The sequence below is a fragment of the Acanthopagrus latus genome, chromosome 16 (assembly GCF_904848185.1).
Source record: "Acanthopagrus latus isolate v.2019 chromosome 16, fAcaLat1.1, whole genome shotgun sequence".
In the NCBI taxonomy this organism is placed as follows: domain Eukaryota; kingdom Metazoa; phylum Chordata; class Actinopteri; order Spariformes; family Sparidae; genus Acanthopagrus; species Acanthopagrus latus.
The window spans coordinates 4,665,195-4,689,253 of NC_051054.1; the positions used below are offsets into that span (position 1 = coordinate 4,665,195).

At 42.3% G+C, this 24,059-nt stretch overlaps 1 protein-coding gene across 2 annotated transcripts; it reads left to right on the forward strand.

The window, feature by feature from the left end:
* Positions 1–788: 788 nt before the first annotated feature.
* grm1b (glutamate receptor, metabotropic 1b) lies at positions 789–21,834 on the forward strand. Of its 2 annotated transcripts, none has more exons than XM_037125064.1 (9): positions 789–925; positions 2,251–3,081; positions 6,162–6,411; positions 11,956–12,191; positions 16,558–16,804; positions 17,089–17,257; positions 17,447–17,573; positions 18,821–19,748; positions 20,894–21,834. In XM_037125064.1, the coding sequence occupies exons 2-9, from the start codon at positions 2,367–2,369 to the stop codon at positions 21,741–21,743; spliced, it is 3,522 nt and encodes a 1,173-aa protein (XP_036980959.1). In that variant the 5' UTR covers positions 789–925; positions 2,251–2,366; the 3' UTR covers positions 21,744–21,834. The 2 variants fall into 2 exon arrangements, with proteins under 2 accessions (XP_036980959.1, XP_036980961.1); XM_037125066.1 differs by having other exon boundaries at positions 20,929–21,178.
* The last annotated feature ends 2,225 nt before the right edge of the window (positions 21,835–24,059 follow it).

Below are 24,059 nucleotides of genomic sequence, written 5' to 3' on the forward strand. Positions count from 1 at the left end.
AAATATATTTATTTAACCCTAAGATACAAAACCACGGTAATTCCAAGAGAACAGTGCACAGATAAGAGACTACAACAACCAAACAATTAATAAATTACAAATTGATGAATAAAATATCAACTTAAATGGGTGAATATATTTAACAAGAATAAGTTCACAGATCAACAGATCAAGTTTGGATTATAAAATTAAATAATGATGATTAATGATTGTGTCATGCATCATTGATTAAATGGGGAACCAATCAACAGCTAGCTGGTCACTGGCTGATGTGCATCCGCTTGTAAATCCTTCTTAAAGTCATTAAATAACCAAGTTAAGGAGAGTAATATATTCTAGCTCTATTTATTCAGTGTGCAGTACCGGAAATCAGCCGCACGGTGGCAGCAGAGTTTGATCTTCTCAAGGCTGCAGCGGTGCATTTCAGGTGCATCACATCTGTCTCTGTCGGACACACGACGCAGCTGGTCTGATAATGTGAAGTTTGACCAGTCCCTTCACAGTTCTCATCGGCAGAATAAACGACCTTCTTCCTCACATAGATTTTATATTTTCATCTTGTATTTTAGGCTACATTTTTCTTGAACTGCCTGCTTTTTTTCTCCTTCATGTGCACTTGGACACACAAAAAAGAAAAAAAAGATATGCCATGAACTGATGGTCTGAAACATCCCTCTGACGTGTGAGGAAGGATTTTGGCTTCGAAACAGGGGCACTGCAGTGAGTGTGACCCGCTTACAAGATGCAGTGAGGAAGAGGAGAAGAAGGGGGCACTTCATGATCAGTGCAGAGAGAGAGAGAGAGAGAGAGAGAGAAAGAGAGAGTGAGTCAGTTGCTCAGTGTTTTCTCAGCAGAAGAGCCTGAGTCCAGTCTGGCTGCTTCACCAGAGACACAGACCAGATATGTCTCGAATCGCCCGCTGCAGGTAGGTGAAGTCATCCCAGTTACTAGACTCGGTGCTTCGCAGACACACACTGCCTCTTTAATATGGAGCGTCTGTTTAACATGCTTGAATATTCAGTCTGCTCTGTTAGGCTGTTAAGCTTCACCCTCTAATTGGGATGCATGTGGATGTAGGTGACGATGATGGAAATGTTGTCCTGTAAATGACACCGGCTGCAGAGCTGAGACCAAGCAGCGTCAGTCATCTGTCAGACAGTTTTTTTTTATGTGTAAAAAAAGAGGATTCAACTGATCCCAGTGTCTGTATGTGATGCTTTCAGGGGTAAAAGTTGAAGACACAGTCGCAGGTTGAAATAGATCAGCTTCCACAGAGGCAGCTGTCCATGGTGCTGAAACTCTGAAGGATTCCAGTTAAAGAGACTTTTTCTCCCTCAAATGGAGCATTTAGTGTCCTCACATATTATCGTGTTGCCTCCTGTAGGTCATTTCATACTTAACAAGAGTCCAACAAGAGAACAACTTTGCATGTTTGTGTGAACTTTGATGCTGGTTTTCACTCTCTTTTGCGTGATATCTGATAGAAAATGAAGGAGGAAGATTCAATCAGCCGACACTTAATAAACCATGATGTGACTGAACCAGTGAAACAACAGATAGAGAAGTCACATGCGTCACATGTCAGGCTGCAAATACAGAATTTAATTCACTTGATTGATCTGCTGATTATTTTCACTCTTATTTGATTAATAATCAAAAATCACTGAATTCTCTAGACAAAGAAGAGCATTAAAGGTGCAGTATGTCAGATTTCTAGTTGAAAACATTTTAAGAATTGTCTAAAACTATTAACAGAGTAAGAGATATTGTGAAGTTATGTCACATATGTATTGTGTTGCTGGGACATCTACAGTAAACACCGACACTCCCCTGGTGTCCTGAGCTCTAAATGCACAGCTAACTCACCTAACTAGCTAATAGCAGCTGCAGTTAGCTGCAGTTACATTAGCAGAGTTAGCAGTTACTCTGGTAAAATGCTGCCCCCTGTTTGTTTGGAATATGAATTAGACAGCTGGCTGTATCTGACATATTGCTCCTCTAAATCTTCACATATTCAGAATCTGTTACAAATTTGTCATATAAAAGCAAAGCAAAGAAAGATTGCACTACATTTCAAGCAATAAATCAAATTTGCAATCCTTCTAAAGCAACAGAGGTAGCATCATCAACATTGTTGTTCTAGATGTACGGTGTATAATGTTTTAGATTAGAAGTCTTCTTCCGAGTCTTGAGATCCAGTGCAGTGTGTGTGTGAAAAACAGGATTTAATGCTCCATGTCTCCCACACAGGGCGACACCACTGAAGAAGAAGCAGCCGATTTAGTCCCCACTTCATCCCCAAGTGGATTGATGGACCTCCATTATGGCCAAGTGGACATGATTCAACGCTCAGCACCTGTGGCACAATGTCGAATATGATTCACCTGACTGCCATCAGTATTCTGTACTTGCCCGTTTTGCTGTTTGAGGCCTTTGTGTTGTCTAAAGGCAAGTATGAGAGGTCGGTGGTGCCCAGTTCCGCCTCTCGCCTGGTGGCCAGGATGGATGGGGATGTTATAATCGGGGCCCTCTTCTCTGTGCACCACCAACCCTCAGCTGAGAAGGTGGCGGAGAGGAAATGTGGGGAGGTTCGTGAGCAGTACGGCATCCAGAGAGTGGAGGCCATGTTCCACACGCTGGATCGGATTAACTCGGACCCCAACCTGTTGCCCAACATCACCCTGGGCTGTGAGATCAGGGACTCCTGCTGGCACTCCTCCGTGGCTCTGGAGCAGAGCATCGAGTTCATACGAGACTCTCTCATCTCCATCAGGGACGAAAGGGACGGCTCCAGGTGGTGCATCGAGGGGGTACCTTCCAGTCAGCCGCCGCCTACCAAGAAGCCCATCGCGGGGGTCATCGGGCCCGGGTCGAGCTCAGTCGCGATTCAAGTTCAAAACCTCCTGCAGCTGTTCAACATCCCGCAGATCGCCTACTCTGCCACCAGTATTGACCTCAGCGATAAGACCTTATTCAAGTACTTCCTCAGGGTCGTGCCCTCAGACACCCTTCAGGCCAGGGCCCTCCTGGACATCGTCAAACGATACAACTGGACCTATGTGTCTGCAGTGCACACAGAGGGTAAGACACATCGCTCTTGCTTCGGTGATTTATTGCTCTCATATAAAGTTGGGAGACTCACAAGAGACACATTAATAGAGACAGTCAGCAGGTGGAGCAGGAAAAGAAGCCATATACTAACTCTTAATCCCTCATATCAACATGCCTGAAACCTAAACGACTGAATACACGTCACAGTGACTTACAAAACAACATAGTTTACGTCTATAAGTGTCTGTGGTTCTAGTTTTTGTGATGTTTCCTGTATCATTGGCTCTGGTCTGCCTTTGTCAGCAGCTGTAAGGCCGACTGAGCATGTGGAACCTGACAAGCGAAATCCCCTCAATCCTGTCACCTTGGTATGATGATTTCACCCATTTGTTTCCATTTATCCTTATTTTACGCCCCCATCTCTTCAATGAAATTGGCATTATAGACATTATTCGGTTAGAAATGTCTATATTTACAAGAGTGGTGTGAAAACTGCTGCTTTATGATTGTTGAATTCTGACTACCGCTGCCTGGTGGTATGGAGAGTTATTTCCTCTCGTGCAGGTGAGGAACACGCATTTCTAGGACCAGACCTCCGTCGTCACGTGGTTAACATGGGGTGTGGTTAGGTTTAGGCAGAAAAAGTTCTTGGTTAGGTTTAGGGAAAGATCGTGATTTGGGTTTAAATAGTAAAGCTGTGTCACCAAAGTGGTGTAAGTTAATAACTTTAATAACAATCAGACCTGCATTTCACTGTAACTTTGTCATCACATGGTTGTGTGTGGTTAGGTTTAGGCACTGAAAGAATTGGGCTTGGTTTAGAAAACGATCACAGTTTTGGTTAAAATAACGGTGTTGCATTATCTTACTCAGTGACGTGGGTTAAGTGCTTTTGGTTTGAAATGAGACGTGAACAGCAGCGTCTGTGGTGAAAGTCTAGGTGTGCAACAAATTGAAGACAAGACAACACAAGAAAGAAGATCCATCTCAGAAACTCATCGGAGCACAGAGGCAGGAGATTTTACCCGTCTCCACCTGCCGAGCACTGCTGTGTTTTGCTGCAATATTACACAGAGTTTTATCCTGTGAATGACATATTTAGACTGCTGTTCTAACAGCAGATGGCTGCAGACGGTTTTGATCTCGTCTGTGAGGCTCATCTACATGATATCAGTATAAATAGAGGGCAATTTCAGAGGAGGAGAGAAAAAAATGGTGTCCCGGGTGCTTGTTTGTGAGGTCTAGCTTTGTGGAGAATGTAGGGCTCGTCTTTATGCATCAAAGCCCACGAAGACCAGTTGCACATTACAAGGGAATTACTTCTTTTCTTTTCTTTTCTTTTCTTTTCTTTTCTTTTCTTTTCTTGAGTAGTTGCTTCTGCAGGTGTCAGCTGCTGTTGTAAGTAGAGCTCAATTAGTTGATTAATCAGCTAGTTGATTGACAACTGCTGATGCCGAATGCAAATTCCAAACTTGTTTTCAGCCGTTCGTCAGTGAGGATTTGCTGCTTTTCTCTGTTTTATATGACAAAGCAAACAATTTAAAGATGTTCTTTTGAGTTTGGAGGGTGATTGTGAAGGACATCCATCACTCTGTTCTTACATTGCATAGACAGACTGAATCGTCTCTTAATCAAGAACCAGTTTTGACTAACATGCTGTTTGTCACAACAAAATCAAGAGCTTGAAGGAAATAAAAAACCCCAGGCAAGATGAATAAACATCAAAGTACAAGAAAGGAAAGAAATACTTTTCATCTCGATTATCCAAAAGAGCCTTTTTGTTTTCTTTGCGTTAACAGTCTCAAAATCACACTTTGCCCAGACAATAACAACAATGGAAGTATGAAAAGTGACACTTTTACTTGTTAATTGTTATGTTTTGTTCACTTGTTGTGTCATTTCTCACCTTTAACAGTTGGACAAAGCAACCACACAAAACACATAATAACATTTACAGCTAAAATGTATTGAGCTCCTTTGTCACTGGTCATATTTCCCTGGTTTCAAATGCCACTAATATGTCTACAAACCACAGATGTGTTGAAACTGTACCTTTCTTTATGCTGCAACTTGTGTTTTTCATTTCTGTCTTTTGACTGTGCTGATGATCTGGTTAGTTTAAGACACAAGAAACATGTGGCTAGGGATCGTTATTTGGCTTAAAATACCAGTTTTGCTCACCACAAACACAGCTTAATGTCTTTTTGGGCTGGAAATCTACACAAAGGTCTCCTACAAATGTTGAAACTCAGTCTTGAACTGCTGTCACTGGCTTGGCAGCCTTCTTGCCAGTAACGCCACCTTCATCCTCCTCCACCTCCTGAGATAAAAGTCAGGTCACAAACATGTAATGTGAACGTGATGTGACTCGCTTTGCAGAAATGTCAATACGAATGTGAGCGTGCCCGTGGTTTGCAGAAAGGTTAACTGCCAACATTGTATCCAGGCGACTGGGCTGGGGAGGAACGTATACAATATTGAATTAATGCACGTGTTTGGCCATTTTGTACTAAAGCCAGGTGCTTTTCACTCTTGTTTCTCTTTCAAAATCACACTTTTGCATTACTTTTCCACAAATCTTTCATAAGAGTAACAGCTAATATGAAAACTACAGTCTCTTGAATATATAAATTAGGATACAGATCATAATGATTAAGATTCCACCCACAGTGTTGAGCAAAGGCAAAATGTGACGTGCATACACATAAAGCAGCTGCTGGCATCTCATCTGTATTTGTGATGTGCTGATAAAAGAATCCACTCAGAATCTGGCAAGACATCTGTGTTTACTGAGATGAAGGCGTCATTTTGGCGATGAAATTAATAAGCAGGCATATTTCTGCATAATTGCTGAAGCTTCTTAGAAAAACTCTCAGGTTTATCAGGGATGGTGTAACCTAAAAGTGCTCCCCGCGTCCTCGGATACAGCTGTCGAGGTCACCCTGTTTGCTCTAGTTGTTCTGCTCTTGATTCCATAAAAGGAAATCGTAACAGGCCACTTAAATACTAAAGGAGGCGATGTGTTCGCTCCCTGACGAAAGACCACATTCAGATGTTAAAACAACGCATTTCTTGAATGAAACCCAACAGCTCCTCTTGTCTTTTCTCAGGTAACTACGGCGAGAGTGGGATGGAAGTGTTCAAAGAGCTGGCTTCACAGGACGGCCTCTGCATCGCCCACTCAGACAAGATCTACAGTAACGCCGGGGAGAAGCACTTTGACAGGCTGCTGAGGAAGCTGCGCGAGCGTCTGCCTAAAGCCAGAGTGGTCGTCTGCTTCTGTGAAGGCATGACAGTCCGCGGGCTGCTCATGGCCATGAGACGGCTCGGAGTTGCCGGAGAGTTCCTCCTAATTGGCAGGTTTGTTGGAGTTTGCTTTCCCAGGGGAGGTGTTTGTTCTCTCCGTCAGGGTTTTTTGGAGGAGAAGGGGAGGGGAGAAAGGATGAAAAGAATTCTTTTTCTTTGTGCTTTATAGATGAAGATATATACAAAACATTTCTCTATGACTTCAGCTATCTGTGCCACATGGATTCATGACATTTGTGGAACTAATGACAACAATCTCCACATTTAGAAGAGCTTTAATCGAAAGGAACGATTCACAGCAAAACTGAGTTGCAGCCTTCTCATAAACAACCGAGGTACATGAAGTACAAAACAATAAAAAACAAACATGTAAAAGCATAAAATGGCAACAAATAGCTCCTCCAGCATAATCCAAGTGTCTGGAAGCCATGCGATCATAAAGTGATTAGAGAAAGATGTTGCTCACACCAAATCAATTTGGCATCTTTGGGCTTTCCAGGATTATTCTTACGCCTCTCATCTTTGAGGAAGTCAAATCCCCCTGGGTGTTTTTTTGCTAATAATTGCTGTAAAATATCATCAGTAACCATTTTTCCTGAGCAGCTGACACATCTGGAGAACTTGATGTGTGTTTGGTGCCACTGTTTACAGAACATGCATTAGTGTGGAGACTGAGACCAGGTCATGATGAGGACCAGAGTGTGTTGAGACCAAGGCAGGTCTCCACATGCAAACTAAAGTTGGTCCACATTTCCATAAAAAACAATCAAATAAATGACTATTGCATGTAAAAAAAAAAAAAAAAACACTAAGTAGCTGAAATCAATTTTAATCAAAGCTCCTTTTCCGATTGTAACAATCCACCGTACACAGAACAAGTGTTTGTGCAAGTATCGAGCTGTCTTAATGCAGAATGTATTCAAAATCTGAAATATCCCTGCAGCTGTGTTCTTACTGCTCTTGACATAAACTCCTGTTCCTATTAATCCTACCAAAATCCTGCTAATGATAACTGATAATCACTAAATAGTAAATCTTTCATGCCAGTGACTCCACAAACACACATTTAAATGATAACACGCGTTGCAATATTCAGTCACGCTCAGGACGGATGTTATAAGTTCATGTGGAATCGAAATCTTTTTTCTTCTTCTTCCTACTGGGACTTGAGCTCCTCTGAAAGCTGAAGATGCTTTGAGTCAGGCTCGGTAATGAATAATGCATCCACGCAGCGAGCTCTCCCTCTCCCTGTCAGATCACAGGCAGGATGGGCTAATATGGGACAGCACCTCCAGCGTAAGCCGGGGAGTGTGGAGCCGCAGAACATCAAAGCTCGTATCGGCACTCGCAGCAGACACTCCCTCTGTGTGGAGTCTCGGCTCACCTCCAGTCCTGTTGGGGAGCCGTTCAGCAGCACCTGAAAACGAGGCTGCCATAAAAGCTCGCCATGGTTAATTTACTGAGAGCGGCTCATTAATGTGTGGCGGTAGAGAAGGAGTCAGAACCCTCCCAACTGCTCGACCCAGATGATGTAAAACAAAAAAAAACAAAAAAAACTGGGTGTTATGAAGCCTAAACTTGCTCTCACCCCTTCCACTTGAATTTGCACTGAGCTACAGTCTCCAAGGAAAGATAAGGAGGGCGTGAGTTTGGGAGAGCGTTGCATGTGTGTGTGTGTGTGTGTGTGTATGTTTTCTGGGTCAAGGAGACTACTGAAAAAGGAAAATGTTTTTTTTTAGAGCAATGCAGTAAGTGAACACATGCAGGCAATGTGCAGCGGGCCAATGGAGAACGCCCGAGGTGCTGGTCATCCGCCATCCGTCTTCTGCTGCGTGGAGGATGAAAGAAAATGGCTTGTCTTCACACGACTGATCCCACACACACACACACACACACACACTACAGACAACTCACTTGATCAACTTCCCATCACATTAAACAATATAGCAGTTTTTATGATCCCAAGCATTTGACTTCCTAATCTGTCCGGCCTCTCCCTCGCGGATTAATCTCACAAAAACGTAATTCAGATTTGCATAAACACTCTCCCGGCTCGCTCTCCCATTAATGCCTCCGTTGCTTAAATCACATGATTCACGAGTGTGTGATACCAGATCGGTGGTATGAGTCTGTCCAGTGTTGTTGGCGCGTTGACGTCAGTGCTGTAGGTTTCTGGCACTCTCAACGTGTTGGACTGGAGGGAGTGTGATGCTGAGAAGCAGATGGCCAGGTACTGTTGAGCCTGTCACACTGGACAGCCATTGTCAGCTCATTCTTGAAGTGCCAGCCAGGCCGAACGGGCTTTTGGCTTCGATTACGACAAATGTGGGTTTTTGTACCAGGCTGGTGTATTTCTGTACTGCGGATGAACTGTATTTTGTGCCATATTCGGTGTCTTAAAATGACTCTCGTTGGAATACAGAGATTCATCGTGTGGCCCCAGATCCTTTTGTCTCTGCAGGGTGAAGAAAAGCCTGTGAAGCAGCATTAGAGCAGCTAACTGTTTGAGAAAAATCTCAGTGTTGCTCACACAAAAAAATCTAATCTCAGTTGCTGATGGAAAGTCAGGTGAAGTTTAGTAGTACGCAAAATATTTCTGGAGTTTCACAGCAACACAGTGTTTGAAAAAGCAGAAAACTGTTCCTTACAGCTCCGTCCAGCATTATCTAGGTCTCCATAAGACAAAGATTCCTAGATTGATTCCAGAAGACATTATTTACACCTTGTTCTAGGCTGAACTCTTCACCGTAGCTGCTGAGATAAAAGATTTAGTGAGAAACTTATCTACATACCTCGGTGCTCCCCTCACTGAAAGCTTGCATCTCACAAGACTCTGTTGAGTCTTACGTTAATTATTCAGTCATTCATCTATCATCTAACCGTTGTAGTTTCTTTCAGTAGCACCAAAATATAAAAAGGATGCTTTGAGTATGTTCTTTGCATGTTTTTGGACCTGAGCTGGCAACCAATGATGTCAGTATTTGAATAAAAATCTACTGTTTTTCTCCAGAAAGTTACAAATTGTTGCTGTAAATCATAAAATAATTTAAAGGAATGGTCCGACTTGTTGTCGGGGGTTAAAGCTCTTCGTGGACACAACCAACTGATACAACCTAAAACCATATTACAAATTACACATGAGCAAAAAAATATGTAATATGTGAATTAATAAGAAGTTTCTAACCAGTTGCCAAACATCTACTTTTCTCTGTACATGATGTCAAAGTTGGTTAGTTGTGTAGCAAGATTTTAGTCTCCAAGTTGTTGTTCTGACTTCGCATGAATTTCCCGTTCACATTCAAGACATTTTACACAAAAAAAACCTAAGGATGCCATTAATGTCTGCCCCAAATCTTTGTGAAATTCTTAAAATAATTATCAAGACGTTTAATTCTGGACCAAAATGGATGGATAAATTGTCTCTATCGTCACCACAGAGCTGAGCTGCTTTGTTACAACCAGATGTAAGTAAACGACTCCTTGGATATCTGTCTGTACTCCTTATTCTCTTCTTTCATTTTTCATGCAGCGTCACATATATGCATCACAGATTTCATCCCACTCTGCCCAAAGCTGCTCTGAAAATCCTCAAGCAGCATTTGCAACTCAAATGAAGTTTTTTTTATTATTATTATTCAAATCTGAATTGTCAAACAAAAGCACTTGTCCCACCATCATCGTCCTTTGTGTGAGATTCAATGCAGAGAGGATTTATCAAAACGCAGCCGAGGATGTAAACTATAAATACAAACTAGGACCGGCTGAGAAACAGAATCACACTTAAGAGTCTGAGTCTGTGTGGAAGGTGGGATCTCGTTTCTCTCCAGGCAGATTGTACTGATACAGTACTAATCTGTGAATTCTCGCCGGACTTGTGATTGTGTTGTGTTGACTTTTTTCTCTTTTTTTTTTCTTCCTCTGCTTTCGGCAAGTACAGTGAGCACTCCCCTCAGCAGGGAGGCTGAAGGAGAAATAAAGCTCGGGCAACAAAAAGGGAGAAGGTTTTTTTCAGCAGGATTCAGTCTGAGGCTCGTTAGGGAGGCTGCACGGAGCTTCGAACGCCACATTGTCACAAACCTTCTGCCTGATACTGACTGCTGTTTCTTACCTGTCATACAAGTTGCAGGAAATAAATGTTAGAAGGAGGGCGTCCGGGATGAGGTTAAGCTGAATATCCGATCCGAACTCATGGCTGGAAATTGACCTTGTTCATCTTGCTGAAGTAACAGATTTCTGGCAGCAAATCTTCCAGACATGGTCACCAAAATATATCAAATATATAGTTTTGTCTGAATATATGTCCCAACGTCAAACCAATGTAGCTAGATATGAAACAATTCTGTGTTTAAAACGCTATTAAATGACTCGACCTTTGTTATAAATATTGTTGAGTTGTGCGCTTACATTATCCCTAAAACTCTCCAGCAGTGTTCAAACATGGAAAAACAAGTTTGTTCGCCTGTCGCTAAAACCTCTGAGAGAAACAGAGAGCGAGAAGGGAAGCCGGCTAAAAATAATACAAATGAAACTTTAAAACATTTCTTCATCCGTGAACAACTCTGCCTGAGTCACTTCAGATGGATCTTCATTAGCAGCGGTGGTTGTTAAAAAATGAAAACAACTCCCATGATTCCACGCTGCTCACTTTTGTTTTGATAGAGAGACTCCTGGTGGTAGAAATTAAACTGAGCCAGGAGACATTTTCAGCTACCCCTCATTTGACGAACATCTGTTTTCCACACAAATTACAGCCAGTACCGGAGAACACTGCGGTGAACCCACAAGAACATGTGGTGAAAAAACACATAAACTGGATGCAACTCCAGACCGCCTCCGAAGAGCGATCATTTGACTTCACTTTTTTGTCTGGAGTGCCATCCAGTTTATGTGTTTTTTCACCATGTTGTACAGTGTTGCAGTTAAATTGTCGTTGCTGTTAGAAAGTCATTGTCGTTTCCTCAGCAGACAGAGTCTCCGATGTGCCACAAATGATCCTCTGGTTGCGTTGCAGTGACAACACCCTTGAAAATGTCCTCCCAGTAGTGAGCCCTGAGCCTCTCAGCTTAAACAAGACGAAAAGCTTTGTATTAAAGCGTCATGCTTCGGCTCAAAATAGACACTTTGGTTGCCACAAAAACCACTAGAAATTTCTCTTCATATCCTTCCTGTCAACCTTTGCAGAAACATGAACTATTAAAATGACACACTGGCGACTGGGCTGTGATTAACTACCTGGAGCGCACAATAAAAACATAATTTAGGAATATAAATCAAAACACAGGTAACAGTTTTGCAAACTAACCCTTCACCAGCTCTGGTTCAAACATTTTTTGTTTGAATGAGGAAATAAAAGTCACATTTTGAAACTGAGTGTTTCTTTTCATGATGCAGACAGAATATTTGTTAATTAGATGTCTAAAAAAAAAAACCCTGAAGATCCTGGAGGTGTTGAAAATGACCTCCAGGGTTTCCAGAGGTCACCTGGTGTTTGTTTCCTCAGACAACCAGATGCTCAGCTCTGTAGCTCATTCGTAAAGTTTAAGCATGAGAGACAGAATCTGGTTCTTGTGGTGATATCTGCATTGTGTTTCTCTGCAGCGACGGCTGGGCAGACCGGGTCGAGGTGGTGGAGGGGTACGAACAGGAGGCCGTGGGCGGCATCACCGTGAAGCTGCAGTCCGAAGAGGTCTCCTCCTTCGACAACTACTTCCTGAAGCTCAAACTCAGCACCAACACCCGCAACCCGTGGTTCCCCGAGTTCTGGCAGTACCGGTTTCAGTGCCGCCTTCCCGGACACCCGCTGGAGAACCTGAATTATGCACGAAACTGCTCAGGTAGCTAAACAATTTCGACAGGCAATTATGCTGTTTCTCCTGCAGTTTTTCTGGTTGACATTTTTTTTACGCCAGCGTGCACATCAGCTTGTCTTCTATAACTGTTCTGATGTGTGCAATGCCCAGAGGACGATGCCAAAAGGCCCCATAAACTGGAACACACTCTTTAATTATGAATTGGACTGCCAGCGGGTAGAATTCAGTCAATCCAATAACGTTTGTTTCATATTGTTCATTTTCTGTGACACTCGGCCGTACAGAGGATGATGATCTAGGTAAATTAAATCCTTTTTTTTTTTTTTTATACAAAAGAACAAAGTCAATTCATTAGCTTAACGTCTTGGTTTCCTGAAACGGTGCTCAACAAGCACGTTTCCAAAATATACTTTCTACATACTGCTCATACATGTTTCTGTGGAAGATACATTTACAGAATATATATTTACGTTTTCAATATAAAAGGGTAACTCCACCAGTTGTACATGTTACAGTGTGTTTACGGGTCTCGGGGAGGACGGCTGCATGTGTGGAAAAGTAGTAAGAAGCCCTTTTTTTGGCATGTTGCATTGTGGGTAATGTAGGTATCGTGTTTTGAAAAGGAAGAAGAACGTGTGGAATGAAAACTACATTATTTCTGGTTCTGCTGTATGTATTTGATTGCTTGTTTTTGAATTGTACACAGTGAGTCCAACAGTCAAAACCTGGTGCCTACACTACCCACAATGCATCTCCACTTACAGGTAGTGTGATGTATTTTTGCTTCTGGTGCCAACTCTACAGTATAAAGTCTATAGTAATCTAATTTTTTATCTGTCACTTAGTTAAAATACTTGATTCTGCATACGGTGTTAGTAACATTTTCGATTATTTAGACGATCCGTAGGTGTTTTTAACTAGCGAGGTTAGCCTGACAGCTAGCCTGGATTTGAATTCCTTATCCAGCAATGAGGTAAACATCACACAACATCCTGCAAGTGGAGAGTTTGTCAGATTACACGCAGCGCAGTAGTAACCCTAAGACCTGTAAACACACTTCTGTGTGTAAAATTGGTGGAATTACCCTTTAATTCAGCTTCTAAATGATCTCAAATTAATCATATTGTGGAACGTAAATATAAAATAATGCATGCAGCACAAAACAAAACCATTGTTTTTTACGTTTCAGTTGAAAGCACTCAAGATTCTTCAAGTAAATTTGTTTTTTCCAGAGCCCGTCACTTTCCTTTTTCTTTATTTCTTTGCAGCATTTGCAAATTATTCAAAAGAATATCGCCTCTCTTCTTTCTTACGCACATATCTCAGGCTTTTTTATTTATTCATTCCTACAAAGCATCACACTGTAAAGCTCTCGTTAGAGTGTTTTTACTTTTGGCTCGTAGAAGCTCTGGAGATAGAGGTTATTGTCTGCTGTCCTGTCACTTCTGTTGTTTTTATTTTATTATTTTGTACTTATTTTTTTGGTGTAGAACTCCAAGACGGTGAGTGAATCCCTCTGAATGGAACCATAACGCTCCTCACTTTAGGAATATACATAGAGGTTGACTGATATTAAGGATTTTCTCTCATCATCTTCGACTCGTACTTTTAATCTCAGTTAACCTCTAATATATGAAGCTATTGGGATGTTTGTATTTGTTCTCCTCACACTGCAGAGAGAGCTCCACAATTGACTCTTGATCTGCTCTCACTTTGTGCTCTCACACCCGTAAGACAGTCGTACGAAACAGCCCAATAACATTTGAGTGAGATGGTAACTGGCTGATCCGGCTTTAACCTGCATGTAGCCCCAGAAAAAAGCGAAAGCCGCGTTGCAACCAGATATTTCCAGAAGCATCGCACACTGTAGCCTTACTCATTTTTGGGACAGAGATGGGTTGAGTTGTCATGCAGCCGACTAATCCCGACAGCGGCAGTAGGTCCTCTGCTTGCATGCTGACATCACGGCATCATTTCATCATGACTGAAGCTTGCACAGCTCAGCGAGCGTCAAAGCCAAGGAGCTGTTAAACTAGGTCATCACCAGCAGCTCCCATCGGACGCTCAGCCAGCTGCTACCCAACTAAATTTACTGTTTATGTGTTTGTTCGCGCAGGCAGTCAGTTTCCCAGCAGTCCTCTTTAACGATTATTACTTGATTTAACACAAGCGTGAGAAGAAAACACACGCAAGCGATGGGTGATGATGCTCACGAAGCCCATCGTGTATCGTACAGGTAAATGAAGCTGTGTGAAGCCGGTGGATTTTACACAGTTGTAGCAACTGACAATGTAAATCACAGGTTATGTGAGTAAGATCTCTGTCAAACACTTTAGTATGCAGGAAAAAATATTGAGATTTTGCGTCAACCAAAACATTTTGACAGACAATCCTATAACAGAATACAATACAGCTTTAATGTCGCACACGCTGTAGCTGGAAAGTTGACTGTGGTCCATGTGGCCGTTTAAACATTAATTAAAACATTAATATATTAATATCTTGTTCTGCACAATCATATTCTATTCTACCAGGCCATTAACTAAAAGTTTTCCCTCCATTACCTCATAAGATAAACATAAAAGTTGTTGTTCATGAACTATCTTAAAATGTTTTGCTCAGTGTGATACACTAATTGTCATTCTCCCTCAATAACGCATATAAAATGTGGTCTATTCTTATGTAATTAAACAAAACTACAAGTGTTAACAACTCTTCCTGATGTCTGTCTACCTCAGAATATGTTCCCGACTTCTAAAGTGAGGTTTGTCTCATAACTAATTCACTAGGCCGCCCTGCGGGGGTTAATAAGAGTTAAACGACTGGTGAATTATTTATGAGCAAGACCTCAGTGGAAGTGGTGAGCATCTTCTGTGTTGAAAAGTAATTAATTCATAGCTGGAACTACTTTTTTTGTGTTTTGTTACGTAAGACTAGACCACGTTTATTAAGTGTTATTAAAGGAGAATGAGTTTTATTGTGGTGCTACAAACTTATAAGGCACCAAAACTCTTAATGGCCAGAAAATATAGATTAGAATATGATCGTTCAGAATAATATAGACCCAACGTATTAACTATTAATGTGTGTTTGCTAATTCAAAATCTTACCAAAGTGTGTAGAAATAAAAATCTAACTTCCTACATTGCAAAATTAAGAAACAAACAATCCGACAATATGTTGAAGATTGTTATTGTACACATATGGAAATACTAAAAAAAGAGTAATTAGATGCTTTATTTTATTTTATTGATGTCATATACAGCTGTGTAGAGGATAGAATCCTTCACTTTTAGCTGATGGTGTAACAATAAACTTTCATCAAAAAATGGTACTTTTATAGTTGATTAAATTTGAGTTATTTAACTGTTAACACACAATGAAACGCTGTATAAACCATTTATTAAGCATTTGTAAACTTTATAAAGGTCATTCAGTTAATGTTTATAGATTAACACATTAACACAGTATTCTTTAACCATTTACAAAGTTTTATAAAAGGTCTAAGTAAGAATCCTCTGAGTGTACATGTGTGTATCACAGTGAAAGGTGCCGTACTTGGTGATTTTAAGGACCCACAGTTATTTGGTAGAGAGAAACATTGAGTTTTGCCTTGTTACCTTAGTGCTGATATTAAGAGAGGTGTCTGTACTGTAGGAAAAGACGATTTTCACCCCCAGAAAACAGTCAAAACATCCGCACCTGCCCCATGTTTGACCTGAATGTACTGAATGCATGACGACGCTCTCCGTAACAACACTAACTTGACATCTTACACTGACACAAAGCAACTAAACAACCTGCTCCCTCTGCTTCTAGCTTGCATTACACTGAACTGATAGGGTGTGTTTGAACATCACACACTGTTTGTTTCCAAATATGAATCGTTGCTGTCTCATATCATGTTTGTCTGAGGGGAGAAAAAAAAGCAATTACTGGACTCAAATCCGTGAGAACGGTTGCTTAATTCGCCTGCTCGAGGAGACTCAATCTCACAGTGCTTCAGACCACCTCTTAATTTAATCCTGACTGGTGAATGCTGAAACGGATAGTCTTGCCATGGTAACAAGGTTTTCTCTGAAGCCGTTTTCTGAGGCTTCCAGATCTTTTAAAGCAGTCTCCCGCCGAGGCGAGGAGGCATGTAGCGTGCTGTCTGAATTCAGAGAATAACAATCCAACAATGCATCTGTGTGCACCCTATCACTCCTTTGTAATATGTTACATCATGCTGGACACACCTGTACAGTGACCTGACACTGAGGAATGAATTCTTAAAGCATAACATGCTACCGCTTGCAGCACTGAAGCCCCCCCTTCCCGTAAGGCTTTCCATTGTAATAAAAAGCTGTCCCCGGAGACGAGTCCTCACCCTTCTCTCACGTGTGGGCAGGTTATGAAAGTCTGGAGGACAACTACGTTCAGGACAGCAAGATGGGCTTCGTCATCAACGCCATCTACGCCATGGCCCACGGGCTGCACGACATGCACACTCACCTGTGCCCCGGTCACGTGGGGCTCTGCGACAACATGAAGCCCATCGATGGCAGCCACCTTCTGGACTTCCTTCTCAAGACGACCTTCACGGGGGTTTCAGGAGAGGACATTTGGTTTGATGAGAACGGCGACTCGCCTGGAAGGTAAAACACAACTCCTTCACGTTCTTCTAGAAATATTGTGCAGTTATTCTTAAAAAAGGGGATTTCATTATACCTACTGTGATTAAAGCAGCATTCAGGTTTGTCAACACAACTGGCAAAAAGAAATAAATCCCTGAGTCACTGATGAGCAACCTGACAGCCCCCCGCTGATAGCACATGCAGATTTGTGCTAAGTGGCAGCACATTTCTTATTACTATTCCTCCTGCTGAAACCTTGTTGAGTCTCGTCCTCCCCCAAGTCATGACCTTCTATCCACTCTCAGGTATGAGATTATGAACTTCCAGCATGTGGAGCCCGGTGTTTTTGACTACATCAACATCGGATCCTGGCACGAGGGCATTCTGAGCCTGGATGAAGAGTTGATTCAGATGAACCGCAGCGACATGGTCCGCTCTGTCTGCAGCGAGCCCTGCTCCAAAGGAGAGATCAAGGTGAGGAACGAATCCTTGAGATGATACTCTGCTAAGGACGTATTGTGACTTCATGTTACTGTTATAATTCCGTCTTGGCACTGGATTCCCTGTTCTTAAAACATGAGGGCTGCAATTCACAAGGTCGTCATCCTGCAGTTCGGTTTGCCACGTGTTGATGCAGTGTTTTTGTCACGTTCCTTCGCCCAGGTGATCAGGAAGGGAGAGGTGAGCTGCTGCTGGATCTGCACCGCCTGTAAGGACAACGAGTACGTCCAGGACGAGTTCACATGCAAAGCCTGCGAGCTGGGCTGGTGGCCTGACGGAGAACTGGAGGGTAGGTGTACTCCCCACTTACCTGCACACTTCTGCATGGATTAAAGAAAACTGATACATAAAGTTAATCTGTGAACTTTAGAGGTGCTCTAAGGCAGATTTAATCAGACTTGGTTTCAAATCCTCTCATCTAATGCTCAGCAAGACGCTGAATACACTTATTTCCCCAAATGCTGCTTCAAATCACCTAATTCTCTCTGTAAAATTGGGACAATAAGCCCCATCTGATCTGATTAGAACAGGAGATTCTGCTGTTCTGCAATTTTTTTTCCATCTAAATTTAGATGAATTTAGGTTACTCGCGTGGCCACAGGCTGAGATCCTGTTGCATGATTGATGCTTTCAGAGATAAGAGCAGATTTTTATCAGAGTCTTATTAGAGGCTCTGGCAAAAAAAAAAAAAAAAAGTTCCTCTCCTCTCCTCCTCCCGACATGTACTCTGTAAAGTTTGTCCCGTGAAGATTTCTGCAGCGCTATCTCACAAACCTGCTCTGTCCTATTTTCATTGCTTTCCCATGACACCTGAGAGCCATTCATCATCTTCACCATTTTATCCGACAGCAGCCCTACTTCACTTACCGCTCTTCTGGCCCACTTTCAAAAGGCCTTCTGTTCTGTTCAAAGACAAGACACTTTCTTAATCGGATCATCCTGCCTCCATGCTGTTTAATTTTTTTTTTTAAACCACAGGACCTTTGGGTATAAAGAGAAATGAGAAGATGTAGCGTTCAGGGGATGACATAGAAATTGCCGTGCATTTTTCCAACCCGAGCTCTCCGTCAGCTGTTACACAATGAATAAATAAACAACATAAATTAGATATTTTTAAAGTGTTTTCCCGACATGAAGCGCAGAGGAGATTCTTACTTGGATCCATGAAAAACGCAGTGATTTACTTTGTCCTGGTGCATTGCCCCCCTCCTCTGCTGGCTGCAGCCCAGCCTGGCCATGGCTGAGGAGAAAGGGGTTTATTTATAGTTGAGCTAAAAACCTACTTTGAGACTTACTGTATTTTCTCAGGCTAAAATGTATTTGATTAATTTTGAATGTGTCCACAAAATTAAGCCTTGAAAAACACGAAACATTTCATTTAATTCTCCTTAAAATGACCTTTTATTTTCTTTTTTTTCCACATGATGATCAGAAATACAACCACCAAGCTGACGCTGAAGGGCTGAAAATTTTATGAGCTGCTTTTAGTATACTGTGGCTTCTGTGTTTACATCGCTGTGTTTTTATCCCTTTCAGGCTGTGAGCCAATCCCTCTCCGTTACCTGGAGTGGAGCAATCCAGAGTCCATTATCCAGGTGGTTTTCTCCTGCTTGGGCATCCTGGTCACATCATTCGTCGCCTTCATCTTTGTCTTATATCGAGACACACCTGTGGTCAAATCCTCCAGCCGGGAGCTCTGCTACATCATCCTCGCAGGGATCTTCCTGGGCTATCTGTGTCCCTTCACCCTCATCGCCCGTCCCACAGTGGCCTCCTGCTACCTCCAGAGGCTGCTTGTCGGGCTCTCGGCTGCCATGTGCTACTCCGCCCTGGTGACCAAAACCAACCGCATTGCCCGCATTCTGGCCGGCAGCAAGAAGAAGATCTGCACCAGGAAACCGAGGTTCATGAGCGCTTGGGCTCAAGTGGTCATTGCCTCCATCCTGATCAGCGTCCAGCTCACCTTGGAGGTTACCCTCATCATCATGGAGCCTCCCGAACCAATCAAATCCTACCCCAGCATCAGAGAAGTCTTCCTCATCTGCAACACCAGCAACGTGGGTGTTGTGGCCCCTCTGGGCTACAACGGCCTGCTCATCATGAGCTGCACGTATTATGCCTTCAAGACCCGCAACGTTCCTGCCAATTTCAACGAAGCCAAATACATCGCCTTCACCATGTACACCACGTGTATAATCTGGCTGGCGTTTGTGCCGATCTACTTCGGCAGCAACTACAAGATCATCACCACGTCGTTCTCTGTGAGCCTGAGTGTAACTGTGGCCCTGGGCTGTATGTTCACCCCAAAGATGTACATCATCATCGCCAAACCGGAGCGAAACGTGCGCAGCGCCTTCACCACCTCGGATGCTGTTCGCATGCACGTAGGAGACGGGAAAATTGCCTGCCGGAGCAACAGCCTGCTCAACATGTTCAAGAGGAAGAAGAACACTGGGAATGGCAGGTAGGTTCATTAATTGAATCTGTGAGTCCTGCTCCTGCGGCACCTCGGGGATGCTGGTTTTACTGTAATTCCCTCTCAAAGGGAACCTGATGTCTTACTGTATTCACTCTCATAGGGACACCTGTTGTAAAGTGTGACGGATGTAGGTCAGTGCTCAATTCACACAGTCATTTTAACCTTTGAACTCACGGTTAAATTAAAACAAGCATCTCTGTGTGCTAAGGGATGACAAGTGGGATCATAAATACAGAACACAGGGTTTCTGCAGGATTCACCAACTTACATTTAAATTGTGTTAAATTCAATGCCTGCATTATGTTCCTTTCCAACAGGATAAAAATGTTGATTCCCAATGATAAAACTAACTTAGACTAATTATGTATTCATCAGTTTTTTCCTTCCCTTCAGTGTGTCATGAAAGTTAAAAATCCCAAAGTCCGCCCCAGCGGGAGCTCCTCTCCCCCACAGAAAACACTGCTCCTGAAACGTCTCGCCCACATTTGCAAAATGTACGCCTCTAGTGAAGCTAACTGGAAGCTGAAAGAATGACAGAGCAGAGCTGAGTCAGACTGACGTATCAGAGCAGACGGGGTGTTCAGGAGCAGGGCCTCCGAGAGGCAGGAGCTGAAACAGAGCAGTTCAGTCAGAGGGGGAATACAGCGCTGCAGAAATGAGTCTGAGGAAACTGATGTGGTTTTTGAGCACGGTAGCATGTAAACCTATTCTAGTAGCAACCCAAAATAAAATTAGCATAATATGTCTCCTTCAGTAGATGTGACCTTGTCCCAAGGATAAATAGATGGAAACATTAACCAATGAAACGTCACCACCTGCGCGTTATGGGTGGAGGAACTTTTTATAAAACATTGTTTAATTAACATTATTATCAATGGCAGGCAAAAGCAAATATTTAAGACATGTGAATTTGATTTTAGACTTAAAATACCTTCTCCAGCTCTTTTTAATGTGGAAACTGAAGTAAATGTTTTTTGAAGCTTTTGCAAGACCTGCAGATACCCTGGATCATTACATACAATATACATATTTTTTTTAGATATTTTTTCTTACATGAACCAGAGATGCTGTTATGTTTCTCCACTTTTCCTGGGTTCCTAAAGTAACAGCCATCTTTATTTTGTTCATAGTTCTAATGGAAAGTCTGTGTCATGGTCTGAACCAGGTGCAAGACATCCTCCAAAAGGGGATCACATGTGGCACAGACTGTCAGTGCATGTGAAGAGACAGGAAGCAGGTTCCAATCAGATGGCTGTCATCAAACCCTTAACTAATACGTACCAAAACAGGGCGCTGGAATTCTCGGACCTCAGCACTAAGACTTTGTACAATGTGGCTGAGGAGGACGAGAGCGACCCTGTCAGATACAATCCCCCCGTCACTCCCCCCATGATGGCCCACGGGCAGATTCCCGCATGTGGGCATATGAAAGACGTGGAGGAGGTGGTGGAGCTCTACACCCCTGAGCATCTGCAGCCAAACAGTGTTATCCCCCAGCATGTCAACACGGACCACCTCCAGGGGGAGATGGTGGTAAATCGTAAATTCGCCAGTGACATCCCTGAGCTTAATAACATGATCAGCATGCCTGAGGCTGTGAGCGGCGGCATGCCTGTATACCACCAGGCGCACCTCATCCAGCAGGACCCGGTCCTGCCTTTGCATCTTGACCCTTTTGACGAGGAGCCCAGCTCCCCGTTAGAGGAGGAGGAGATGGAGAACGAGCAGTTTGGCCTGCTTCACGGCTACATGTACAACAACGCCAAGATCCACGAGGAGGAGGACTTGGTTGAGGACAAATTAGCCATGGAGGACTCTCTGGCTCTGATGCCTCCTTCCCCTTTCCGAGATTGCGCCGGCGCTCCGGTGAGCCCCTTCCCCAATTCGCCGGTGTCCGAGTCGATTTTGTGCAGCCCTCCGAATATGACGTACGCCTCTGTCATCCTCAGTGACTTCAAGCAAAGCTCCTCGACTCTGTGAGGGAGCAGACCCAGTGTTACCAGTTGTACTATATTTTAAAGTTCATAATGACTTGTGCTGTATATGATGATGTTATATAAGGAAAGAGTCATTCTGTGGTCATTTTTCACTCTATAATTAATAGGTTTTACATGATAAGGGTGAACAACAAAGAGTCACATTTTAAAACTCTTTTAGATGTTGTCTACAATAGTGAAAGAATTTGACTTAAATATTTACAAACTAACATAATCCATTAGGACAAATATGAGACAAACAGCTAAGACAGTCTATGTATGTACATTTATTATATAAATAGATTTATTTGATAAATATATAGGACAAATAAAAAGCAGATTAGTTTGCGAGGGCGACTCGGTGGTGAATATAGTTTGTATGTATCGCAAAAAATGATTTGTCACCAAGATCTTTTTGAGAAAATCTGTTTTTATGTACACATGTTGTGTTTTGTGCTCTATCATGAACGAAAGAAAGGTTAACAGAGTAGTTTGACATTTTGGAAAATAAACCTGTTTGCTTTGTTGACCAGAGTTTGAGGAGAAGATGGACGCCACGCTAACATCGGCCAATTAAATATAATGCTACAGCTAGCAGCCGTTAGCTTAGTTTAGCATGAACATTACAAACAGGAAATGGAGCACAACTAGTCTGACTCTGTCCAAAGGTGACAACTGATGCATAAATCACATTTTACACTCTCAGTGTCTTAATTAGTTAAGTTTCGAGGTGCTGGTGTGTGTTGGTGGGAATTTATGACCTTAAAACGAGCCAGGCTAGCTGTTTCCCCCAGCCTTTATGCTAAGCTATGCTAACCCCCTACCGGCAGTCGTGTCATATTTAGTATCAACTGGTGTCATCTTCTTCTATGCCTTTTGGCAGGGAAGCCACTGAGCATATTTTCCAGAATTAACTTCTGCTTCGAGCCAGGAGAGCAGAAATGAAATGTTCCTTGATGAAATTTAAAAAGGCGACGTGTCAACACGAGTTCTCATCAGAGCAATTACCTGTGAAATTTTGCAGTACTGCCAGGCAAATGCACTGACTGTGTCACGAATGTAGCAGAGGACAAGTGCCATACTTTCATTAAGTTTTTGATTTAATTTGTACATCAGTCTTATTTCTATGATCCTGAAATGCAAGTTAACCTAGTTCGACAACGTGTATCTTTTATAATTAGACATCTACTTTCATGGATTTATGTATAAGATAAATGACATACATATGTTTTGTGAATGTATGGATTATGTAACATATTTTGGTATTCAGATGATATCTATATGCATTACAGTATTTAGAAAGAACTTATTTACCTGTGTATGCTTCTAACGTGTGATTGGTTGTGTACACCAGTCAGTTTCTTTTAGAGTTTAAGAGCCTATCAGAACCATATAATGTGATGAAGACGTGCTACTGTTACTGTCATACGTAATATTCTGAATAAGCTACCTGCAGTCTGATACACAGTATAAAATAAAAGTCTGCCATTTTAAACAAATATTTACTGTAGAGCATTGAAAAGGACACTTGTTTGATCGGAGTAAATTTAGTATTTTCTACGCTGTTGTCTCCTGTGTTTCGTGAACTCGATAACTGATTCAAATTAAGTCAAAAGGTTGAAGATTTATGGATTTAGTGTGAAGGGAGACATTCAAAGTAGTAAAAAACAAGGGGTAAAGGTTTGTTATTGTCATTTTACAGCAGGAGCCGTGAAGGGAACATGTAGGGTTAAGACGTCTGAATGCAAATCACCTAAAAACTGTGAAAAACTTGTTTGTTTCTGAGCTGATATTTGTAAAACCGGACGAGAGGCAGACCCAGTTTTGCGGTGGTTTAGTGAGAAGACAGAGCATCAGTTTGATCATCATCATTGATCTGGGCATGGGAGAAAGCAGGATTATCAAAGCATCTATCGGAGCGGACGTTGCTCTAAAAACACTTGACTGGGACACAGAGACAGTGCTGAGATCGCAGCTCTGGGATATTGCAGGTGAGTGTAAAAATGAGGAAGCTTCTGTTGTGATTGTTTTCAAAGCCAAAATGCAATAAAAGGGTAGAGACATCTGGTATCTGAAAATAAAACTAATAACCACAAGCTTCCCAGGCTCCTAAGTTGCCCAGTTCAATTATCTGTTAGCACACATTAACCCTCTGATAATCATTAATCATTCTGTAATTGATTCAGGGTGTTTATTGTGCTTTGGGGTCCTGAAATCAAGTGAAACTTTATATCCAAAGTTTTCTCAGGTGATCTAGTTTTAATCCCATAGATATGTACAGTTTTAACTCAGAGAACCATTGTTATTTGTCAGTAGCATT